Genomic DNA, 20,559 nt, shown 5'->3' on the forward strand with positions numbered 1-20,559 from the left:
GCACACACATCACACTTGTGGGATCATTTATAATGAAAGTGCTTTAAATGCTGGACTTGAGATGGTCTTTGGCATGGGAGCATGAAAGTGCTTTAAATGCTGGACTTGAGATGGTCTTTGGCATGGGAGCTACAGTATATTACTGTATACCCATGTATGACATCAGTGGTTGCTATAGAAGTTATCACTCTTCTACTTCCTTATCTTATTTGACATTGTGGAATATAAATAGACAGATGAGGGTAATATTGAACAATTTCCAGAGTAACCGATATTGAACCTGGCTTTGCTAAGGCTTAGTTGATCACTCTTCCTAAATTCAACAAATGACTATCGGTCATGAAAGCACTGATTAATTTGTCCCTGATTCTATAACACTCTGTTTATCAGTACTTTTGTGAATGGCAACCAGCTGGGCCAAAGGGCAGCTGGCTGAGAGTCGACTCATTCAAAGGAGCTAGCCAATCAGGCCATAGGATGGAGCCAGTAATTGCTGTCAGATGTTGGAGTGATACTGTAGGTCAAGCCAAGACACTGCTGGACCACGTACGTAGGAGGGCCTGGACAGGATACTAGCTCAACAGCGGACCTGCCTCTATGTCTTGCCTTTTGCTGTCACTCTCTCCTTCTGCAAGAAATTAACAAGGGTAGGGATGGTAAACTGTGCAACTGCGAAATGGGGCCTGTCACCATGGCAACAGACAGGAAGTAGTGCTTAAGCGGTTTCCTGATGACTTCCTCTTTATCGTGTAATGACATCTCACAAGGAAATATCTACAGGGAGAGTTCAAGTGTGTGTTTGTGAGTGTGCCTGTTTGTGTGTGTGGAGAAGGTGCACTCTCGTTGAAATTAGCTCTTACCTGCATTCCACCTGCACAGTAGTGAGTGCACAGCTTACGCACTCACCTATTTTGGTTATGAGATAATAAGCGGAACACCAATTATGTCACTTATCTTTCATTAAAAGATCACAAGGGTTTTCTAACCTCAAACCTAACAATGACAGTCAAACATAATGGCCCTGTGTTATCGCCATGCTGAGCAACATCAGGTCAGTGAATTGTGGCTGAAGATTTGGGGCCTGAATTGGATAGAGGATTGGGTGAGCTTCAGCTGCTCTCTGAGCTTGTGCTGTCCTTCTACCTGGCTATTATGAGATAGATATGCAGCAGTGAAAAATCTTGATAAAAGTAATGCTGGTTCAGAGGAGGCCAGAGATTTAATCTCAACGGACTGCAGCTGACTGATACTCACCTCTCCTTTGCATGAACATTATGTAAAACCCTTATCAGCGCCAAATCAACGCCAAAGTTTCTGTACACGCTGCCACTAGTAACACATTTTTGTTCACATAATATATGTTCTATACTTTTCCCAAACCTCTAGCATATATTACATGTACTAATATTATGTTTTTGTACGGTTGGTATATTGTTTTTATGTTATTGTATGAGTTTTGCTTGTAAACAAGGCACCATCACAAATGAGACTTGGGTCTTAATGGGTTTTCCCCTGTTTTAAAAAAGGTAACGAAACAAAAGGAAGTTTATGGGGTTCGGATTGTCCAAATTTGGGTATGGATGATGTCATTGCCTAGTTTCTTTCAGAACCAAGCCTTCTACGTATAGGGAAGTGAATGCAGACGAATCATACTAAAATCTAGCTCAAATATGGAATCATACGTTATAGATATGTCATAGACAACTGGCATCATAGACTCGCCTCATGAAGGCCAAGATCCACATGAAACCACACAGTTATTGGACCCAGTCTTGGAAATACAACAAACATGCATTATACAAACATTGTAAGAGAAATAAATATCTTAGAGTTGTTATATGTTTTGACAGTTTTTAGTTTGTACATTCAAATACTGAAGAAATGTGTTGTTTGATATAAGCTCTTCTGTAAAATGTGTCTTTTTGCTTAAGAATTTGGATCTGTGAATATAAACTTTGATTTGGTAAGCAAATTAATCAAATAGAACTGGGAGCAGAGATTCATTCCTGTCATATTCAGTGAATTCAAACAATAATCTTTCTGTAGTAAAGAGAGACTGTCATGATCAGCAATAAATCATGATAATTTACTCCACAGTTTTGTGTGCGGACAAGACCAGAATGAATGTACCGAATGAATGGTTTCTCTGAGCTCCCCTCACAAATCACAACTTACATCGGTTCCTGCAAATAATAATTAGTTGGATAAAAGCTGCAAAGCCTTTTCAAGGACATCTCTTTGATTTTGTCACAAAAAAAAGAAAGAAAGGAAAAAAAGAGAAGAAAAGTATCTGACAGCTGCCAAACTATTTCCCAACAAATATGTCCAACAAATGTTGCCTGATATGATAAGGCAGAAGGTATACGTAGGATGACTTCTTGAAAAAGTTGATGGATAGCATTATTTTGTTCTTGGTGTACCATGAAAAACAAGTTTGCCCAAGAATTCTTCGGTTACACCTAACAGTATGGGGTGATTGTCATTTTGCTTAAAACTTTAAAAAAGCTAAATAGCAAAGATAAATGAGACTTTGGTGAAAAGGGGATTCCATAGTGTTCAATACATTCAACATTACCATAGAGTTGACCCTGTTGGTTGAATAACTGTCGTAATAATAAAATAGTAGCCTGTTACCACGGCAGGAATTTCATGAAGGCCATAACAGCCTGTGCCCCCTCAGTTTGGCCTTATGCCCCTCAAAAAAATGATATTCCCTGCCTGAGGCCACAGTGGCCTTGATGCCCAGCCTCACTGCTCCCAATGATTTCACCGTTTTCTCCCCTGCCTTTTTAGACACTAATGTCATTTGTTGAGATTCTGAGTTATCTGACCTTGTTTCTTAACTTCTCCATTCTTTACCCTCTTCTTGAAACTGAAAAATGTTCGGAGCTTGTACGAGAAATACATTTACCCGTAACACACTCTTTTAAACTATAAGTTGAATCTGAATGTATCTGATCTTTTCTGTTTTGAAAAGCAATACATGGGTAAAAAGACTGAAGTAGCTGGTGAATTTTAGATGATAATGGTCACTTTGATAAAACAACAACAAGAATAATAATAATGAAGTGATGATAAAAGGAGAAGGTTTGTCCATTTTTCCCCATTAGAATAAACAATCATAGTTGGACACAAAATACACGTTGGGGCCTACAATGGACCGCAATGGAAATTAGCTCTTGAGCCTTTTTGTGTTTTATGTACAAATACTGTATATGTTCATGAATATAATTATCAATAAAAACAACATCAATGACTGTACATATAGTTTTATACAAATAAAATCTAGCATAACAGTGAAAAATATAATCATTCACATACAGTAGTAACATAAAACTGAAGATGAAAACAATGTAGTGAATAACTAGCCAAATGCCTATTAAGTCTACTTAAAAACTTCAAACAAACTACAAAAATGGGTTACTTTGATTTTAAATATCACTGTGGTTTGTTGTAATTATACATTATGCCCGATTAGTTACAATAGCAATGACCTCATAAATGTTGTATAAGCCTGTACAGTAGTGCAGGGGATAGTATATAAAATTCAACAAGTAACTCATCATATGGTTATTGTCATTATGAGAAGGTCATCATCATTATATTTATACAGTATGTAGGCTATCATACTTCTTCAGTGCTCTCTGCACATATTTATGTGTAGTGATTTTGCAGAGAGGATGCTGCACTTACAGTTTATAGTCACCAACGAAGACATGTCACTATGTGATCTTAGAGGCCATGGTGGTTAAATAACATGAAAAGAAAATTCGGTTCACAGGCATAGTGGGTTTTTAGCTGTGTGCCTTGATAAAGTCCACAGAACTAGTCCCCAGATATTACAACTCGAGATGTGTAAGTCCTTTATGTTGATGTGGGTTGATGCTGCCACTCTGTCTTGCTTTGGACTACATCTGACACCTTTGGCATCATACATTCCTCACATTTGAGCGGGGACTTGGTGGAATCTTACACCACAGCACCCTGTCATAATAACATGTCATCATGTCAGACCCTAGATCTACCTATCAGAGTATGGAACAGGTGGTGCTGCGTAAAGGCACATTGGTGGGCATCTTACTGGACTGCAGCCTGAAGCTGTTTCTCTTGTTGTTGAGTTGGGGACAGGGGATCTCCACCCCATCAGCAGGCGGCTCTGTCTCCTCTACTGCATTGACCTGAGGTACTTCCAGTTTGGACCCCTTGTTGTTAGTCTTTTTAGCTTTTTCCTTCTCCAGTGGATCTACTGACAATGATTGACGCTCAGTGGTGCCCTCTGGTGTGAGCAGGGTGTCCATGTGAAGTTCACTGGGTCTGGGGGTAGGCTTGTCCCACGTCTTCTCCTCGCTGGGGTAGTTTAGGTTGGACACAGAGCGCTTGTTGCTATTGCAGGTGGAACTATAATACAATATATTTTTTAAAGACACAATAAAATATTTTTTACAGATGCTTTATTTTCTCATTAAACACTATAACACTGGCAATAGAATGTTCACCATAGGAGATTTGACTCAGATCAGACTCAAATAACTGAGAGCATCCTGTGTTCATATATTCTATATGAATACCATATTGATACATATTCACCCCTCTTCTCACCTATCAGAGCTCTTGTCCTCAAAGTCCTGCTGTTCAGTGGTGTAGCGCAGCTCTGCTGGGGTCTTGAATGACAGATCTTTCTTCCCTTTCAGCCAGTAGGTTTTCATGTAGCCCTTACCCTGCAATTGCATAGAATAATAAATATGTACTGCAATAGGAATGCTTATTATTCATTACAAAAGCGGACATGTACCCCCACTTCATCTTGTTGTATACGACAAATTGCAGAAAGTGCTACGAAGGTGATGGTCTGTTTTCAAAGGCATACATGGTAGTTTTTTTTTTTTTTTTATTGACAAGGAAGCCATTGGTTTCCATTCATTTCAATACAGTAAGAAAATCTACTTTACAGCCATGAAACTTGCTTGAGATAGGTAATCCAACAAAGTGAACTTTCTGTCGCCTTTGTTTTTTAAAGCCCCATTGCGCAATATGAGGCCCCTATCAATATGGACAGCTGGTGTGTGCACTTATTGGTCGATGTCTCAATGAAACCTTCATACATTGAATATTATTTTCAGGCCTTGTGACTATGACAAATGCACAATGCAGCTTTAATGTTAAGAACTTGAAATATTCAGTGACATATTAGACACCACTCACCTTCACAAAGATCTTACCCCTCTCCTCAATAATATAGGGCTCATGTTCCAGGTGGTCTTTAGAGGTTTGACTAATATGGATCTGCATTCCCTGCATGGACAAGCGGACAGATGGATACAACAAACTTAGAGTCACTTTTAAGGGATTCAGAAGCATATTAACTGCCAAATAATACTGGTAGAGGGATATAATTAACTTCCACAAGACATACAGAACAGTGAAGACAGTATATTGTATTGTTCTACATTCATATTCAATATCTGATAGTTAATAGCCACTCAAATTTAAAATGTATTAATTTTTAATCATACTCGTAGTCAAGAAAATATATCTATTATCTATTTAGAAATCGGAGAGCCAAGACTAATAGTAAATCTAGTTGCAGGCACCATTTTCGTCTATCATCTTTAAGTATTAGAATAACGACAAGACTGGGATGTTGTCTTCTTTTGATAACATTTACAAAAGCATTACCCTGTAGTTCATTTAATTAAACAGTTAGCTGCATTTTCAGATCATTGGAGAACATTGTGAACATCTCCCACAGAAATGTAATTTTATCTTGTTCTCACTAAAACTAATGCAAAACAAATGATGTGATTATCATTAACTAAAACACAACACATACAGCGGTCTTGTTACACAGAAAATGTATCTGGACTAATCAAAACATTTTGTTTTGTTTTCTTAATGTTATGTTGTTAACAGTAATTTATGGTAATACCAAGGGTTATTTAGCACAGTTTGCATCGGCATACTTACTACTCCATTGCTCTCCATCCGCGAAGCTGTGTTGACAGTATCACCAAACAAACAGTAGCGAGGCATCTTCAGGCCCACCACTCCAGCTACAACCATACCAGAGTGGACACCTGAAGTGACGATAAAGGTGTATTTCACTGGACTGAACATTACCGCATTCACACTTGGGCTACTCTGAAAGTAATATGTAATGCCAGTTGTTCCTTAATTGAAAAATATTAGTTTTATCTTACATAATATCTTAGGCATTTGGCTGATGCTCTTATCCAGAGTTAATGGCAACGAGTGGCTAATGGAATGAATTCTTCTCAGCACGCACCCCAGGGATGTGTGCTGAGCCCTCTGCTCTACTCATGACTGCACAGCCACACATGACTCCAACACCATCATCAAGTACACAGACGACAGTGATAGGCCGAATTGTCAACAATGACGTGTCTGCCTATAGAGATGAGATCAACTGACTGGCACAAGAGCAAGGAGCTGATCGTGGACTTCAGGAGGCTGCGGAGAGAGCATGCGAGTTCAAGTTCCTCGGAGTACACATCGAGGAGGAGCTCAAATGGAACACACACTTGTGAGGAAAAAGGCTCAGCAGCGACTGTACTGGTTTCACCACTCTAGGAAGTTCGGAGTAGGACCCCGCATCCTCAGGCTGAACTACAACAGCTCTGTTGAAAGGCTGTGTTACGGCCTGGTACAGAAACTGTACTGCCCGAGAAAAATATCTACACAAACTGTTCATACCCCTGCAACGACCGCAGTCAGGCAAGGAGGCCTACCGAAGTATCAAGGGCAACATCACCAGGTTCATGAACAGCTTCCACCCGGCTACCGTGAGACTGCTGAATAAGGCATGATGATCACTGCCTGTTGTCAGGCTGGACTTGGACTTTTGTTCTTCCTCATGTACCAACCTCATCTTTTTTGCTTATCTGAGTTTTTCCTAATAAATGTGTTCTCTTTTTTTTTGTCCTCTCCCCTGGCCCCGACACACATGTACAGTGTCTTTGAGTACTTAGAAAACGCTATATAAATGCCAGATAATAATATTATTATTATTACCTGTGAATTATACCAGGTGCAGTGACTTGGACTTGTTTTGCTCTTCCTCATGGACCTACCTATGGATTGTACCAGTGACAGCTACCTTATTTGGACTATGCAGTCGACATGTGCTGACACTCTGCACCATAATCCCATGTACAACACGCTGTTTTTCATTATTCTCGCAACTAACGTCCATAGCATATCATGTACAGTATATCTGCTGCTATGCTCACGCACCTTATGTCTCATGTCTTATTTTTCTTTTTTTAATCTCTCTCTCTTCCCATTGCCCCCATTCTTCTTTTGTGGAAAAAACTAAATGATGGAGCTTGGAGCCACTGTTTTACAACTGTAAACCTGTGATGTGGCAATAAAGTTGATTATGATTCTGAATTTAAGATCCCTGAAAGGCAATATTACTAATACGCATTGATAAAAGGTGCAAGGGTCAAGCCACAGTGCCTCATAGCCAAAATTCCTGAATTCCAGTAATGGCATTAAAATAATGATGCTATATTTTAATTGTACAGGTCCTTACTCATCAGGATGACACAACCATTATACTTGCTTGACAGCCTTTGACTTCAGGTAAAAATATTTTAATTAATGTGTATGGACTTGATCTCTTTGAAAATCTTCAAATTGACCATGCAATTAATCTAATATCATATCTAATATCTATTAGATATTAGTCTATATATTACGGTAGTAATACACAACGGCCATGACCAGAAGGTTGCAGTTTTGGTCTTACGTGACCCATAGAGTTTGCCCGAAGGCAGTGCTCTTTAGTATGGCAAAGAATCTCTCTTAGCTCTAGAGACTGTTCAATGGATGACTCTATGCTCTGACCTTAATGTGGCAGAGGGCAGATGAAAAGACGTTTGTTATGTCAAAGTTTGAAATACAAAAAGTGGAAGCTGGCTGAGCAGGAATGTCAGGTAGCCTAAAATGCCAGACCACTGGTATGGTCATTAAAGGATAAATAAGTTACCAGAGAAAATGAAAATGCAGTATATGGCCTTGAATTTCTCCTCTCACCGACTCGAATCTGAATGTTGTCCCCGGTGGAAGGGTCTTTGAGGTGGTCAATGGAGCTCAGCATGTCCAAGGCCATGTCGCAGATGTGGTGGGCATGAAAGGTGGTCTTGTTGGGCACACCTGCCACCACCATGTAAGCATCCCGGATGGTCTCCACCTACAGAGGATTTGTTGGTGGAGGCCTATGTTATGCTATATTCTCTACAAGATACTGGAGCATCCTGACTCCTGACTCGGATGGTCGTCAATGAGAGTTCACACAAGCTAACACTGTTGACATATGGCACGGTAGCTAAGTACAGGCATACATTTTCAATAAATGTAATTGTACTGTAGTGCTGCTGTTGTACTGTTTTCATGTGACTTCTCACAGTTACTTTTACAGTTACGGTTACAGTTCTTTCGTCAAAGAAAGCTAGAGCAGCTTGTACTGTTTACCAGTTCTCATCTGACCTTGTAGACGTTGTGCTTCTCGCTTAGTGTGTCAAAGACGATGTAGATTTCATTGAGCATGTCCACCACCTGCATGGGTGTGATGTGGATGCAGATCTCATTAAACTTCACTACATCGCTGAAGAGTATGGTCACATCTGGGAAAATCTAGGACACACACACACACACACACACACACACACACACACACACACACACACACACACACACACACACACACACACACACACACACACACACACACACACACACAAATATGGAACGTAGAACCTGGATATAATATCATTGGATTTGCTCTAAAATTAAATAACATAAAACGTCCAAAAATATCTTTGTTATCACTATTACCATGTTAGTTTGATTATGCCTCTTCCGAAGAGATCGAAATCACTTTAAAACCAAACTTTGATTATAAGCAGACAGCTTAATGAGTTTGAGGAATCATGTATTTGAAATTTGAACTGTAATTTTTATGATTCTTTGCCTAATAAATCAAATCACAGTCCCTGCATGACAGTCTCAAAGGCGCACATATTTATTTATAATAAACAGCACCTCACAAGTTTTAATAAAATGCTAATAGTATTTCAAATCCATTCATCTGCTGATTTGCATGCAGAGGTCTGGTACAAACTAATCCTTTGTTTGTTTTAATGAGTAGGTGCTCAGGTGTTCTTTAATCTTATCTAAGTATGTTTGAGAAGCTGATGACAAATCGGTATCTGTTCCATTGTATTTTCTAAGCTAAAAAAATTGTCGGCACCCCTGTAGTAACCCTGAGGAACGCCCTAGGGTCCTGAATCCCCTAATGAAGACCCATGCTATAGCAAACGAGCTCACAACGTGTCGTGATGCGTCGATTATAAAAAATCTATTAGAATCTTTTGTGCCGATTCTTTGATATATAAGAAAAAGAGGGGGCGGGCCTTGCTTCTCGATTATTCGGTTATAAGTCGGTTATTGGTTCCAAATATTTGGTTCCGATATATTTTCGCATAATTGCCATGGTCATTCATGGTGTCCTGTACCTGGCATGTTTCTAGTGCAGTGATGCCCTTCCTGAGGCGGTCTGCCACAGCTTTAGGAATCATGGCATACAGCAAAGAGTCTCCTCTCCTCTTCTCCTCGTCCAGCTTCTTGATGATTTCCACCAGCTGGTTATACTTCTGTTGCTCCTGGAGAATCACACATGGATTTTGGTTGAGATACGATAACTACACAGTAAAGTCCTCAGCGTTAATTTAAACTCTGAGAATATACAAATGTTACCAAATGAACCCATTTGGTTACATTTGTACACTCTCACAGTTATGAATGGATAAATGAACACTGAGGATTTCACTATGTAGATTCTGGGGAAATTATATTGACTTAAACTTGGGTCTGATGCTTTTAATAATATATTTATATAGCATTTCTGTGAATAGTCAAAGGCGCTTATTTATTCATGTATTTCAATGTATAGATATAGTATGCATTATGCATGGTCTGCAGCATACTGCAATACTTTAACTTAGCGTGTTTTTCTTGACCTGATAAAGTTCATAATATTTGTCTTGGCCCACTATCTGCCTGTCACCTGGTCAAGGGCCAGCTGTAGTTCAGCTGACTGCTGTGTGCCCGCCAAGATCAGCTCTCTGCTCGAGTCATGCAGATTCAGGTCGTTTACATATACCCCCATCTTAATCATGTCCTCCACAGTCTCAATACTGGAGGAATAAGTTCAGAAGAGGGAAAGGAGCATTTGTTCCTTAAATAAAATACAAGCAGATGTGTTCAATTTGGCTAATTAGCATACTTTAATCTGCCAAACCAATGCAGGAGACTTAAGGCTAATTCCCATGACTCTCTCACTTGACAAAACTCTTGCTCATTGAGAGTCATGTAGACAGTCATGTTTTCAGTTGAAAATACATGAAAGGGTCAAATTATATAAATTAGCCTTAATGCTCCTTCTTGTCTCTTTGTACCACACAAGCAGGGTTTGGGTATCGCCTACGGCCTTACATGGGTGTCCCCAGGAAGATGAGCGAGTCCCATTGTGGGACATACTTCATCTGACCCTTCAGATGAAGCGGCTTCTTGGGAGGCTCTCGCATGTCCTCAAAGATGGTTTCACTGCACTTCCCTGAACGATAAAGGGGGAGGGACTATCAGACAGGATTAGGAGGAAGTCTGGCATTGTTTCATGGATTCCAAGATCCATTCCAAATCTCTTCAGACCAAAAATAAATCAAGGAAACATTGTTTAGAAAGTTGTGCCAAGAGGTACTGAAAGAGCACAAGGGTGCTTTGGCTATTTGTTCTTTTCCATATTACGATTTGAATGAGAAAGTCAGAGAGAGAGAGAGGGAGAGAGACAGAGGGGAGAATGTGAAGCATATCGTAACCAGTGACAGTCTGGAAGGCCAGCAGTTCAATATCTTCTCCAGAGATGGCAGAGCTGCTGTACTGGGGTGTCATAGCACTGCTATACTCCTGGTCTTCTCTCTTCATCTCCTCCATTGACTTGGGCTCTGGTGGAGGAAAGAGAGCGTTAAGTTTCAGATTTCAGATTCATGAAAAAGGGAGGGGAGGATGCCTGTGAGTGAGAAGATGGAGGGTAACATGAATAATTGTAGAATTCTAAGATGGCGGATACCTCTTTCTTCCCTTTGCTTTTTTTCATCCAGTTCGTTCTCGTCTGGCTCATCCTTGCTCAGTTTGGGGATGACCTTCTGTTTACTTTCCACTACTGCTTGGGACTGCAGCTCAAATACATTATTCAGATGAGTGTAGATCTAAAGAGAGCAGGTGAAGATAAGATGTTCTTTAACAGTGATGACAAATGACTTGACGGTAGTAAACAGGTGGATGAATGCATAAGTGAATGTGCTTATAAATGTGTATGTGGCTGACTGAGTCGGCACGTATTGAGTGAAAGAGCAAACAAATAAATGAGCAAGCGACTTGACAAGAGTCAGTGCCCTGTCCAACTCACGTTGTCCCATTGGAACTCCAGCATGGGTCTGACCAGGGAGAACTCTTCATTCACCTTCTTGCCCTCGAGGTCGGAGAAGACCTCCTTGAGGCCGTCGCCGATGCGATACATGGTCATGTCACGGCGGAAGATGACACTGAAGGGGAACATGTCAAAGAAGATTCCACGCTTCAAGGGCAACTTGTCATAGCCAGGTGCTGTCTTCTGCGTAGGAATGCGCTGCTTGAAGGCTGCATTGTCAAAATTCATCTTGTAAACCTGGACAAAAAGAAGTGGATGACACTTCTGCGATCAAATCAAGGTTATTTTATTCATGGAATGACATTAAATGCAGCTTCTTGACAGAGCACTCTACGGATTAAAAGAAGAAAAAAGAGGCCTGTCACAGATTTTGAGATACTGGGCCCAGAGCCTGTGTGAGACTGTGAGCAAACACATCTGGGTGAGTGGATATGAGAAAAAGGTGTACCAAATTGCAAAACACAGAATTTACCCTGTGACAAATGCTAAGCATACCCATATTCCAAACTCAATAAACACTTAACTTTGTCCAATAAGCACTTGTTGTGAAAACAAGAATTACAACTAGCATGTCACTGAAGGAGATGGAATGAAATACAAGGTCAAGGTCAGATGGGTTCAAGGTATTTACTTGAACCCAAGTCCTAGTACATACCACATATGTCATTTTCTCAGTTTCCTCTTTGGACAGGATTTCCACTTCAATTTCTGTGTTGTAGAATTGCCTTCCGACTTGAGAGAGTTGTCCTGTGAGAGAGGGAGAACATGGCTTATAGGGGAGAATCTATGGATGTCGTACTCATCCAGGGCAGGAATAATACAACATTCAAGATCAAAGTAATCCAGCACAGTGAGCATACACCAGGAGTGTTCAAATCGACTTAAGTTTAATTCATATAGTTATATTACATTATTACATATTACATTGGAGCAAAAAAGTCAATTTGAACACTGCACTGAATTACTTTGATCTTGAATGATGGCCTACTGTATACAGTATGTGATTCTATATCTCCACAACAGCCAGGGGCATTGATTATGTTTTCGCCCATGTGAGTCTGTCTTTCAATACATAACAGTAATACAACATATTAAAAGTACCCAAACGCATAAAACACTTCTTCATGAAAAGAAGGAAGAAGCTAAAAACAATGACAAGATGCGCAGGTGTAAAATAAAACACCTGCTGCTTCTAAAGTAATAGTTATCATTAGGTACAACTTCTATTCAGCCAGTTCTTTAGGGAGTACTTAAAGGTAACAAAATAGTTGATAGACTTAAGGTCTGCGGCTGCTTCACATTTTGGCCTATAACTCTTGAACCGAAGAACTTTTCCTCTGGATTCCTTGAATCATTAAACAACTTCCCATATAGGCCACATCCATTTCTGCCTGACAATATTTTCCACCGTTTTGCATTTTCTTGAAAACACACATTCTTTCTGGAGTCATGTGATCAATACATTATATATCAGTCAGATTTTTCATATTCCATTCCGATTGGCTATGATTGGCTTCCAAATTTTGCAGCAATGACAGCGCTATGATTGGGCGACGTGGGCAGAGGCCCACCCACTTCGATACCCGCCCGCCCAGTGACACTGAAATGGCCCGCCCACTTCCATCAGTATCTTGTTTGTTTCGCCCGTTGTGTAGCCAAGCATACACAATATAGGCTCTGTACATAACTGTAGTCCCAGGTTACTAGAAGGTGGCATACCCGTTTCCTGTTGGCTCAGTAGCAATCAATCAAAAGAGCCAATCAAATCACCTAATCAAATGAAGCTATGGGAAAATGTATTGGAACACAGAACAGGAAACATTCTGGAAACCCAGGACTACAGTTATGCACAGAGCCTATTGGCCACTCTGAGAGTTCTGAGCGCTGTCTCTGTGATAGGTTCATAACTGTGATGCATCTAGATTCTACATAACAATAGATCAGTGGTTCTCAGACATTTTCATGTCGGGGATTTTGTTCCAGGGAGGGACACCCATAAGAGGAGATTTATGAAGATTTGCCAAGATTTGTTCATAATAAACTGTTCCTCATTCTGCTGCGGACCCATTGGAACCCAATCAAGGACACCTGGGGGTCCCCGGACCCCACTTTGAGAATCAGTGCAATAGATGGCTGGCCACTACCTACTTTGCATAAAGACCACTCACTCACTCACTCACCTCAACTCCTTCGTCAGACATACAGTAGGCTTAGTTTTGTCCTTGGTGCTGTTGCCTGCATGTCAAGCTGATGCAACAGGTCAACTCTGAATTGACAGCATGCTTTTATGACTGGCTGCCAGCGACATTCCTGTTTCCTTCAGGCACAGAATCATATGTACCATGACCCCTTGAACTTGACCGATGTTGTGACACACGGTAGAGTTCAAGGTCAACTGCACTTAGTAAAGTGCTTAAGCTCTATGATGTTGTGTTTTGAGGTCTTGTCTTGAGTATATCGAGGGGGTAGGCAGTCGGATGGAAGCGCAGTCATTGTTTTTCCATATACAAACAAAGCAATTTGTTTTCCTCATCACCTCTTTGCAAACCTGTTTAGTATTTCAGGTCTACCAACATAGCAGTGACGGACACTACAGATTTCATTGAAGCTCTCAAGCAATGTCATTTTGACTGGTTCTCAAAACTACAGACCTCAAAACAAACCAGTCAGACTACTACTAGACCTCACACCTAGGACTCACCTAGGTGAGTCCTAGATGCTAGAAGTCCTAGCTCATTATGCTAGGGTGGGAATAGCTCAGGGTAGAGGACAGAGTACAGCAACTTGCAATGGGCCTGCATGGTTTTTAAGGCCCATGTACCTGTCAAACTACTTCAAAAGAGTGAGAAACACCAGAGGGAGCTCCACTAATCACAGTACCCCCAGATTCGGCACAAACATGGGGATGAATTAATTCTACTATTATGCCACCAAAATGTGGAATCCGAATGCCCTACCACCAGCCATCAAAAAGTGTGACTCCATACTCTCCTTCAAAACCGCCATAAAAGGGCACCTGTCTGCAATTTGCAACTGGACCTAGACAAGTCTTCTAGCTTGCCAAAATAAATAACCCCCCACAGTTTTTCTGTAAATTAAACGTTACTGCTCTTAGTATTGATGATTTATTGTATAGTATGTATGTCTTTATATGTCTCGATGAATTGAATACATAGGACCACAATGGAAACAAGCATCCTGGAAAAAGGCTGGTAAGCAAGGGGGGTAATAACATTACGTTAACATTGGGATGAATCTTTGCCAGCTCAATCACTAAAGCTCTCCTCTCGTCTTGAGAACAGCATTGTAACTACATCACTGGGAAAGTCAACAAGTCAAGTGCGACAATGATTTGCACATCATGTTCAGCCAGATAATAGACTGTCAACTTGATGAGTTGAGTGCCAGGTTCCAAAATGACACATGATTTCATGAAATCGGCTAGCCTTTTTTTAACAGCACCCCGAGGTAGAGATCTAACTGAAATGACAAAAAGTCTAAATATCTCTGGCAGGCTTTTAGGTATAGGTAAACCTGACAAAAACAGAGCTTGATGTATTTGCGATACATCTTGCCATAAAGGAAAGCAGAGGAATTACTAAAGAGAGATGTGTTCTCCATTATTTCTTAAATCCGATTACACTGCCATTGACAATAAGTTGTGTTGAATGCTTATTGTCCAGCTTAAAAAGAATATTAACTGTAAGCAGAAGTTCAATGCTAAACTCTTGCCTAAATATGTATCATCATCTTTGTTGTAGGCCATCACTTTTATGTGCCCACCCAAAACATTTAGAAAAAATCTGCCTGCTGGTGGTGCTATAACAGGCCAATGTGAAAAGGGTGGCATTTCTTCCTTGGCCTAGTGGGAATGTGCGTGCAACGTTTCATGGCAATCGCATGCTGCTTTCATGATTTGTTCAAAACGTGCCACTCGTGTAAACTTAAGATGGCAATCTTAGCCAATCAGGATGGAATATGAAAAGTTGGACAGATCCGTCTTGATCACATGAGATAATGTGTACCGATTTGCGTGATGTTTGGACAAAATCTGTAGGAGTAATATATTTTAAAAATAATTGCAAAAATTGGCCTCCTGGTGGCGCTATAAGAGTCCAATGTAAAAAATGCAGGGCAGAGGTTTTTCCTTGGCCTCTAGGGAGTGTGCATGCAAAGTTTCATACTGATCGGTCCAGTTATAGGTAACGCGAATCGGCCTGTTACAGCGCCCACCACAAGGCCGATTTGAAAAATATAGGGTGGCATTACTTCCTTGGCCTAGTGGGCATGTGTGTGCAAAGTTTCACGGCAATCGCACGCTGTGTTCATCATTTGAGGCATTTTGTTCAAAACGGACCAGTTCTGCAAACTTTGGAAGCCAATCTTACCCAATCAGGATGGAATCTGAAAAATCGGACAGATCCGCCTTGAGCACATGACTATAGAGATACTGTATACTGATTTGCGTGATGTTTGGACAAAATGTGCAATAAAAGCCAAAAATTTGTTTTGCAAAAATCGGCCTGCTGGTACTGCTCTGGCCTCCAGTTTTAACGCAGATTGGTCCAACGGTGCTGGAGATGAGCTGTTCACGGACACACACACACACACACACACACACACACACACACACACACACACACACACACACACACACACACACACACACACACACACACACACACACACACACACAGGGGCGAAAACATAGTCTCGGCCACGCCTTCGACCTGGCGGAGACAACAACATGATACTCAAAAATCGTAATGAATAAATAACTTAGAGGCTACGCTACAGTTTCCAGACAGTCAACAGAACACTGGCTGGTGTCAAAATCCACCCAGAAAACCCAGAACAAAAAACTAATCAATGATATAATGTAATAAAAACACATATAGGCTAGTGTCTGAAAAATGTCTCCGGCATCTTTGAAAAAGTTAAAAATAAACCTTTGCCTTTTGGTTTAAAGCTGACAGAACCTCCAGGGCTGTCGCGTCACTCCCCGACTCGTCCTAAGGTTTAAAGTAGATACTTTTACTGCCTTTATATTGCCTTGGGAACATACATTATAGGGGCAGGTACAATACGATTTATCATCTTCCTGCTCCTTTTCATTGTGGAATATGTAAAAATGTATTAAAAAAAAGTAAATGAATGTAATCGTGTAAAACCAGAAATTAAATAAATAAAGATGAAATGAAATGAACATTATTGGGTGGTCTGTGGTAATGGAGGCTGAGCAATACAGATTATTGAAACAACCCAAACCGTATCAATGCCATACTACTTTATTGGTGAAGAAATTTAATAATAAATACCACAATCCACTGACCTACTTGCAAACACAAACATTATGACCCCATATAATCCCAGATACCTTTGACAAACTGGGTGAATCCCTTGCGAGTGCTACGGTAGTGCAGGGTGAGGCTGGTCTCACACTCTTCCTCCACACAGAAGCTTGGAGGCTGCACTTTTGGGAAGGAGAAGCGGAAGTACTCATGCAGGTTATCCAATTCATTGATGAAGTCACGCACATTTCGACCCAAAACCTGGAGAATATGAAATTTGAGGATATTAGACTACTTATGAGCATGAGCAGTGGCTTATAAATGCAATAACCAGCCAAGTGCTTGAGACTTGAAGAAGGAAACGAAACACAGAAAAGCAGAGATTAGTTTTTAGCCTTTACTTTTTGGATCACAATTCAAAATCACAGAATGTTATCAAATTATATATTTAATTAATTTTGCACAGAACATTTTGAAACACAAAAGGAACTAAAACCAGAACATAATTGATGAATAATTGTTGTTAAAAACAATTGACTGAGAATCTGTCAACCCATTCAAATTCAAATTAAACAACCAGACATAGGTCACCTTCAGGATTCTCTCATAGCCATAGTTTCCGATCCTCTTGACCATGTAGACCCCAAAAGCATACATCAGCTCATCGTGGGTCTTGCCTAGCACCTCACCTGCTGCCTTGGCCAACCGCAGGATCAAGTTGTCACTGTAGAGAAGATTGAAATGTTGACCTAAAAAACCTTAGAAAAAAATATGATTTAACCACTAAACATCTATATACAGTGGTAGCCAGTTGGTTTCCTCACCATTTTCAAAACTGTATATATTCTGGGGTGAACATTAGCCAAAAATAGCTACAAGCTCACAACATGTTGCATTGCGACACTTTGTGAGCTTGTAGATCAGCTATTTTTGGCGTGTACCACGGGGGGGGGGGGGGGGGGGGGCGCGGCATAGTAGCGCAGACATGTTTGTTTTGGGCAATGTTAAGTCAACCTGGTTTATACCCCTCAAAGATGTCCGCTGCTACCAAAAGACACTTGTTGACGCCCCCTTCAGGATTTTTGGCACGCTCTATACATAGCCGTCTATTGGCGAATAGTGACAAAGCCCTAAACCGGAACTATTTCCAGTTTACATGAACCACGTGACCGGCGCTGTTTCTGCCCCCTCATTGGCGGAACTCTCTAATACAAGGCTCTGCCAGAGCCATACAAGGCTGGCTCTGCTGTTTACTAAAGAGTTGAACTTGGAGAGACAGGGAGACACCTGTTAACAAACACTATACAGTACATAGCAATGATTACTATCAGAAAATAGAGCTTTAACCTTTTCATTAAAACAAACTTTAAGCTCGCTTTACCTTACCCTTAACAATCATTGTCAACAACAATGTTATGCCAAAACTAGTCTGGCCTGGTTTGAATGACAATAGTAGGCCTAGGCTAGCAATAGCATGTTGTTTGACATTAATATTTACAACATTGTAGGCTGTTGTAGGTGGACTTATTGCAGACTAGACTGGGTATGGCAGCTGCAAGAGATGGTAATTATTTAAATACCTGCGATGATAAGAGGTTGTCTGCAGTGCATAAAGTGCATTTACTCAAGTAGGCTACTGTACTTAAGTACAATTTTGAGGTACTTTTACTTTACTGGAGTATTTCCAATTTTCAATACTTCTAGGCTACTTCTACTCCTCTAGGCCTACACCTGAGGCAAATATTGTACTTTTATTCCACTACAATTATTTGAAAACTTTAGTTACCAGTTACTTTGTATTTTTGGATTATTACAAAACATACATTAACCACTTCAGCCCTATATACATTTCAACCATTTGAAAATAGCCAATCTACAAGCTCACAATGCGTTGCGATGTGACCCATTGTGAGCTTGTAGATCTGCTATTTTCAAAATATTTTTATACATTTTTACATTTGAAAAGTTGTGACTTTCTACTTTTGGTACTTTAAGTACATATAGATAGTGATACCAATACTTTTGTACTTTAAGTAAAGTTGGATTAACTGACTTTTTGGTTACTTGTAACTGAGTATTTCTACATCGCAGTATTGATACTTTTACTTTAAGTAAAACATTTGAGTACATTTTCCACCACATGGTTGTCTGAATGCATCTACTGGAGAAGACACCAAACTGGCAACCTTGATATTTAACGAGCTTCAGATGTTGTCATTGATTGTACAATGTAGTGTGTGCGTGGTATCGTGTAGTGTAGTGTTGTGTGTGTGTGTGTGTGTGTGTGTGTGTGTGTGTGTGTGTGTGTGTGTGTGTGTGCCATTGCCAGAGTGAGAACAAGGGAGGAGGAGAAGTAGCCGAAGTGTTTGTGTATGCTAGAGTGAGGAGAAGGAGAAGTAGCCGAAATGACGTGTTTAAGCTACAGTAGGCCTACAACACGACGCACGCACTGTCAAGAAGTATTTGATGAAAAGGTAAGAAATTAACGTTATGTCAGTGGTTCTCAAACTTTTTCACTTAAGGACCCCCCAAATTGACACTTTTTAGCCCACGGACCCCCATTTGAAAAGATATGCCAAGGACCCCCGTAAGAGAAGGTTTTTATGGCTCTAGCAGTGAACCATTTTAATTTCAGACGGCCAGTTTGATATGCAGGCTACGGACCCCCTCTACCTCTGGGACCCCAATTTATATTGTAAAATCAATGTTAATTTAACTCTGACGGGTCCATGGTTCCATTTGTACACTCTCTGTTACAGACCCATAGGGATTTGGTTTAAATTATATCTATCATTTAGCTGGGAAACCCCTGGGAACTCCCCACGGACCCCTGGGGGTCCCCGGACCCCACTTTGAGAACCACTGATATGGTTGTATTGGTTTGATGATGTTTATTTACTTTCAGTCAGTCAGTGAATATCTTTTCCTTATTGACCAGCTAGTAGACCGTTTATATAACTATAGTATAGTAGGCTGGATACACGACCTCCATATTTATCTTATGAAAGAACAGGGTCAGGGAATGAAGGCTCATAAGTTTGTCATGGTAGCCTAACTTACAACCTAATTCTCTAGATCCTAAAGTTACAAGTGGCCTACAACGCTCTTCTATGCAATATAAGAACTGCCATAATTTGCTATATAGGCTACACAGACTAACCAAATTACAAGGCCTACATTAATATGCTTTTTATTTTATTCCATTCTGTCCATATAGATAATGGAGGACATATATGACATTTCGTTTGGTGCACTGAAAGAAGATGCTGCTGATGATGGTAGGTGTAGTTTCTTTTGTTGTTGTTGTTTACACAGTGGCATACAGTACACATTTGTGCTTGCACCCCCCCCCCCTCCCAAAAAACTAAACGAACAAAAGAAAAACCTAATGCCATGAGGGCTAGGCTACTTCAAAACATATTTTATGTTTTGTATTTGTAGTTTGTGTTTGTCTCATGGTTAGTTGATCAAGTGGTATTCGTTCCCTCTGTAGGTCCAAAAACTTTGCCATCACCAGCTTAATGTGAAAACATGACAAGAATAATTATCATACTTGTACATCTGGTGTCTGATGAACTTGAGGTGGGGGATCTCTGCTCTGGCCTCAATCAGTCGCCATACATCCTCCCCATAGGATTCATTGATGTAGTCATTTACTGCCTCCAGGTATAGGCCATACATCTTTAGAGGGTTGGAAACCTCCAGATTTGTGCCCAGGTGAACTGCTCAGCTTAGTGAAAAGAGTATAGGAATTTAAAA

At 40.4% G+C, this 20,559-nt stretch overlaps 1 protein-coding gene across 1 annotated transcript; it reads right to left on the bottom strand.

The window, feature by feature from the left end:
• Window positions 1-3,791: 3,791 nt before the first annotated feature.
• Window positions 3,792-20,510, bottom strand: LOC308083237 (soluble guanylate cyclase 88E-like). The gene is made up of 16 exons (XM_080425485.1): window positions 20,354-20,510; window positions 17,392-17,524; window positions 16,887-17,061; window positions 12,165-12,256; window positions 11,489-11,746; window positions 11,150-11,288; window positions 10,899-11,024; window positions 10,516-10,636; window positions 10,088-10,217; window positions 9,537-9,683; window positions 8,509-8,655; window positions 8,056-8,212; window positions 5,965-6,074; window positions 5,203-5,292; window positions 4,600-4,718; window positions 3,792-4,398 (listed from the first exon to the last, which is right to left on the bottom strand). Exons 1-16 carry the CDS (start codon window positions 20,479-20,481, stop codon window positions 4,029-4,031), a joined length of 2,442 nt encoding a protein of 813 aa, XP_080281611.1. The 5' UTR covers window positions 20,482-20,510; the 3' UTR covers window positions 3,792-4,028.
• Between the last annotated feature and the right edge of the window lie 49 nt (window positions 20,511-20,559).

The sequence above is a fragment of the Gymnoscopelus braueri genome (assembly GCF_963280865.1).
Source record: "Gymnoscopelus braueri genome assembly, chromosome: 4".
In the NCBI taxonomy this organism is placed as follows: domain Eukaryota; kingdom Metazoa; phylum Chordata; class Actinopteri; order Myctophiformes; family Myctophidae; genus Gymnoscopelus; species Gymnoscopelus braueri.

What these genes read in the sequence shown, in the direction of transcription:
- LOC308083237 (XM_080425485.1), bottom strand. Translation starts at nt 20,481, where the DNA reads ATGTATGGCCTATACCTGGAGGCAGTAAATGACTACATCAATGAATCC. An exon ending in ATTCACCCAGTTTGTCAAAG is followed by an intron (nt 12,257 to 16,886) that starts GTATCTGGGATT and finishes CCTCTCTCACAG; the next exon opens with GACAACTCTCTCAAGTCGGA. An exon ending in AAAGCAAAGGGAAGAAAGAG is followed by an intron (nt 11,025 to 11,149) that starts GTATCCGCCATC and finishes TTCCTCCACCAG; the next exon opens with AGCCCAAGTCAATGGAGGAG.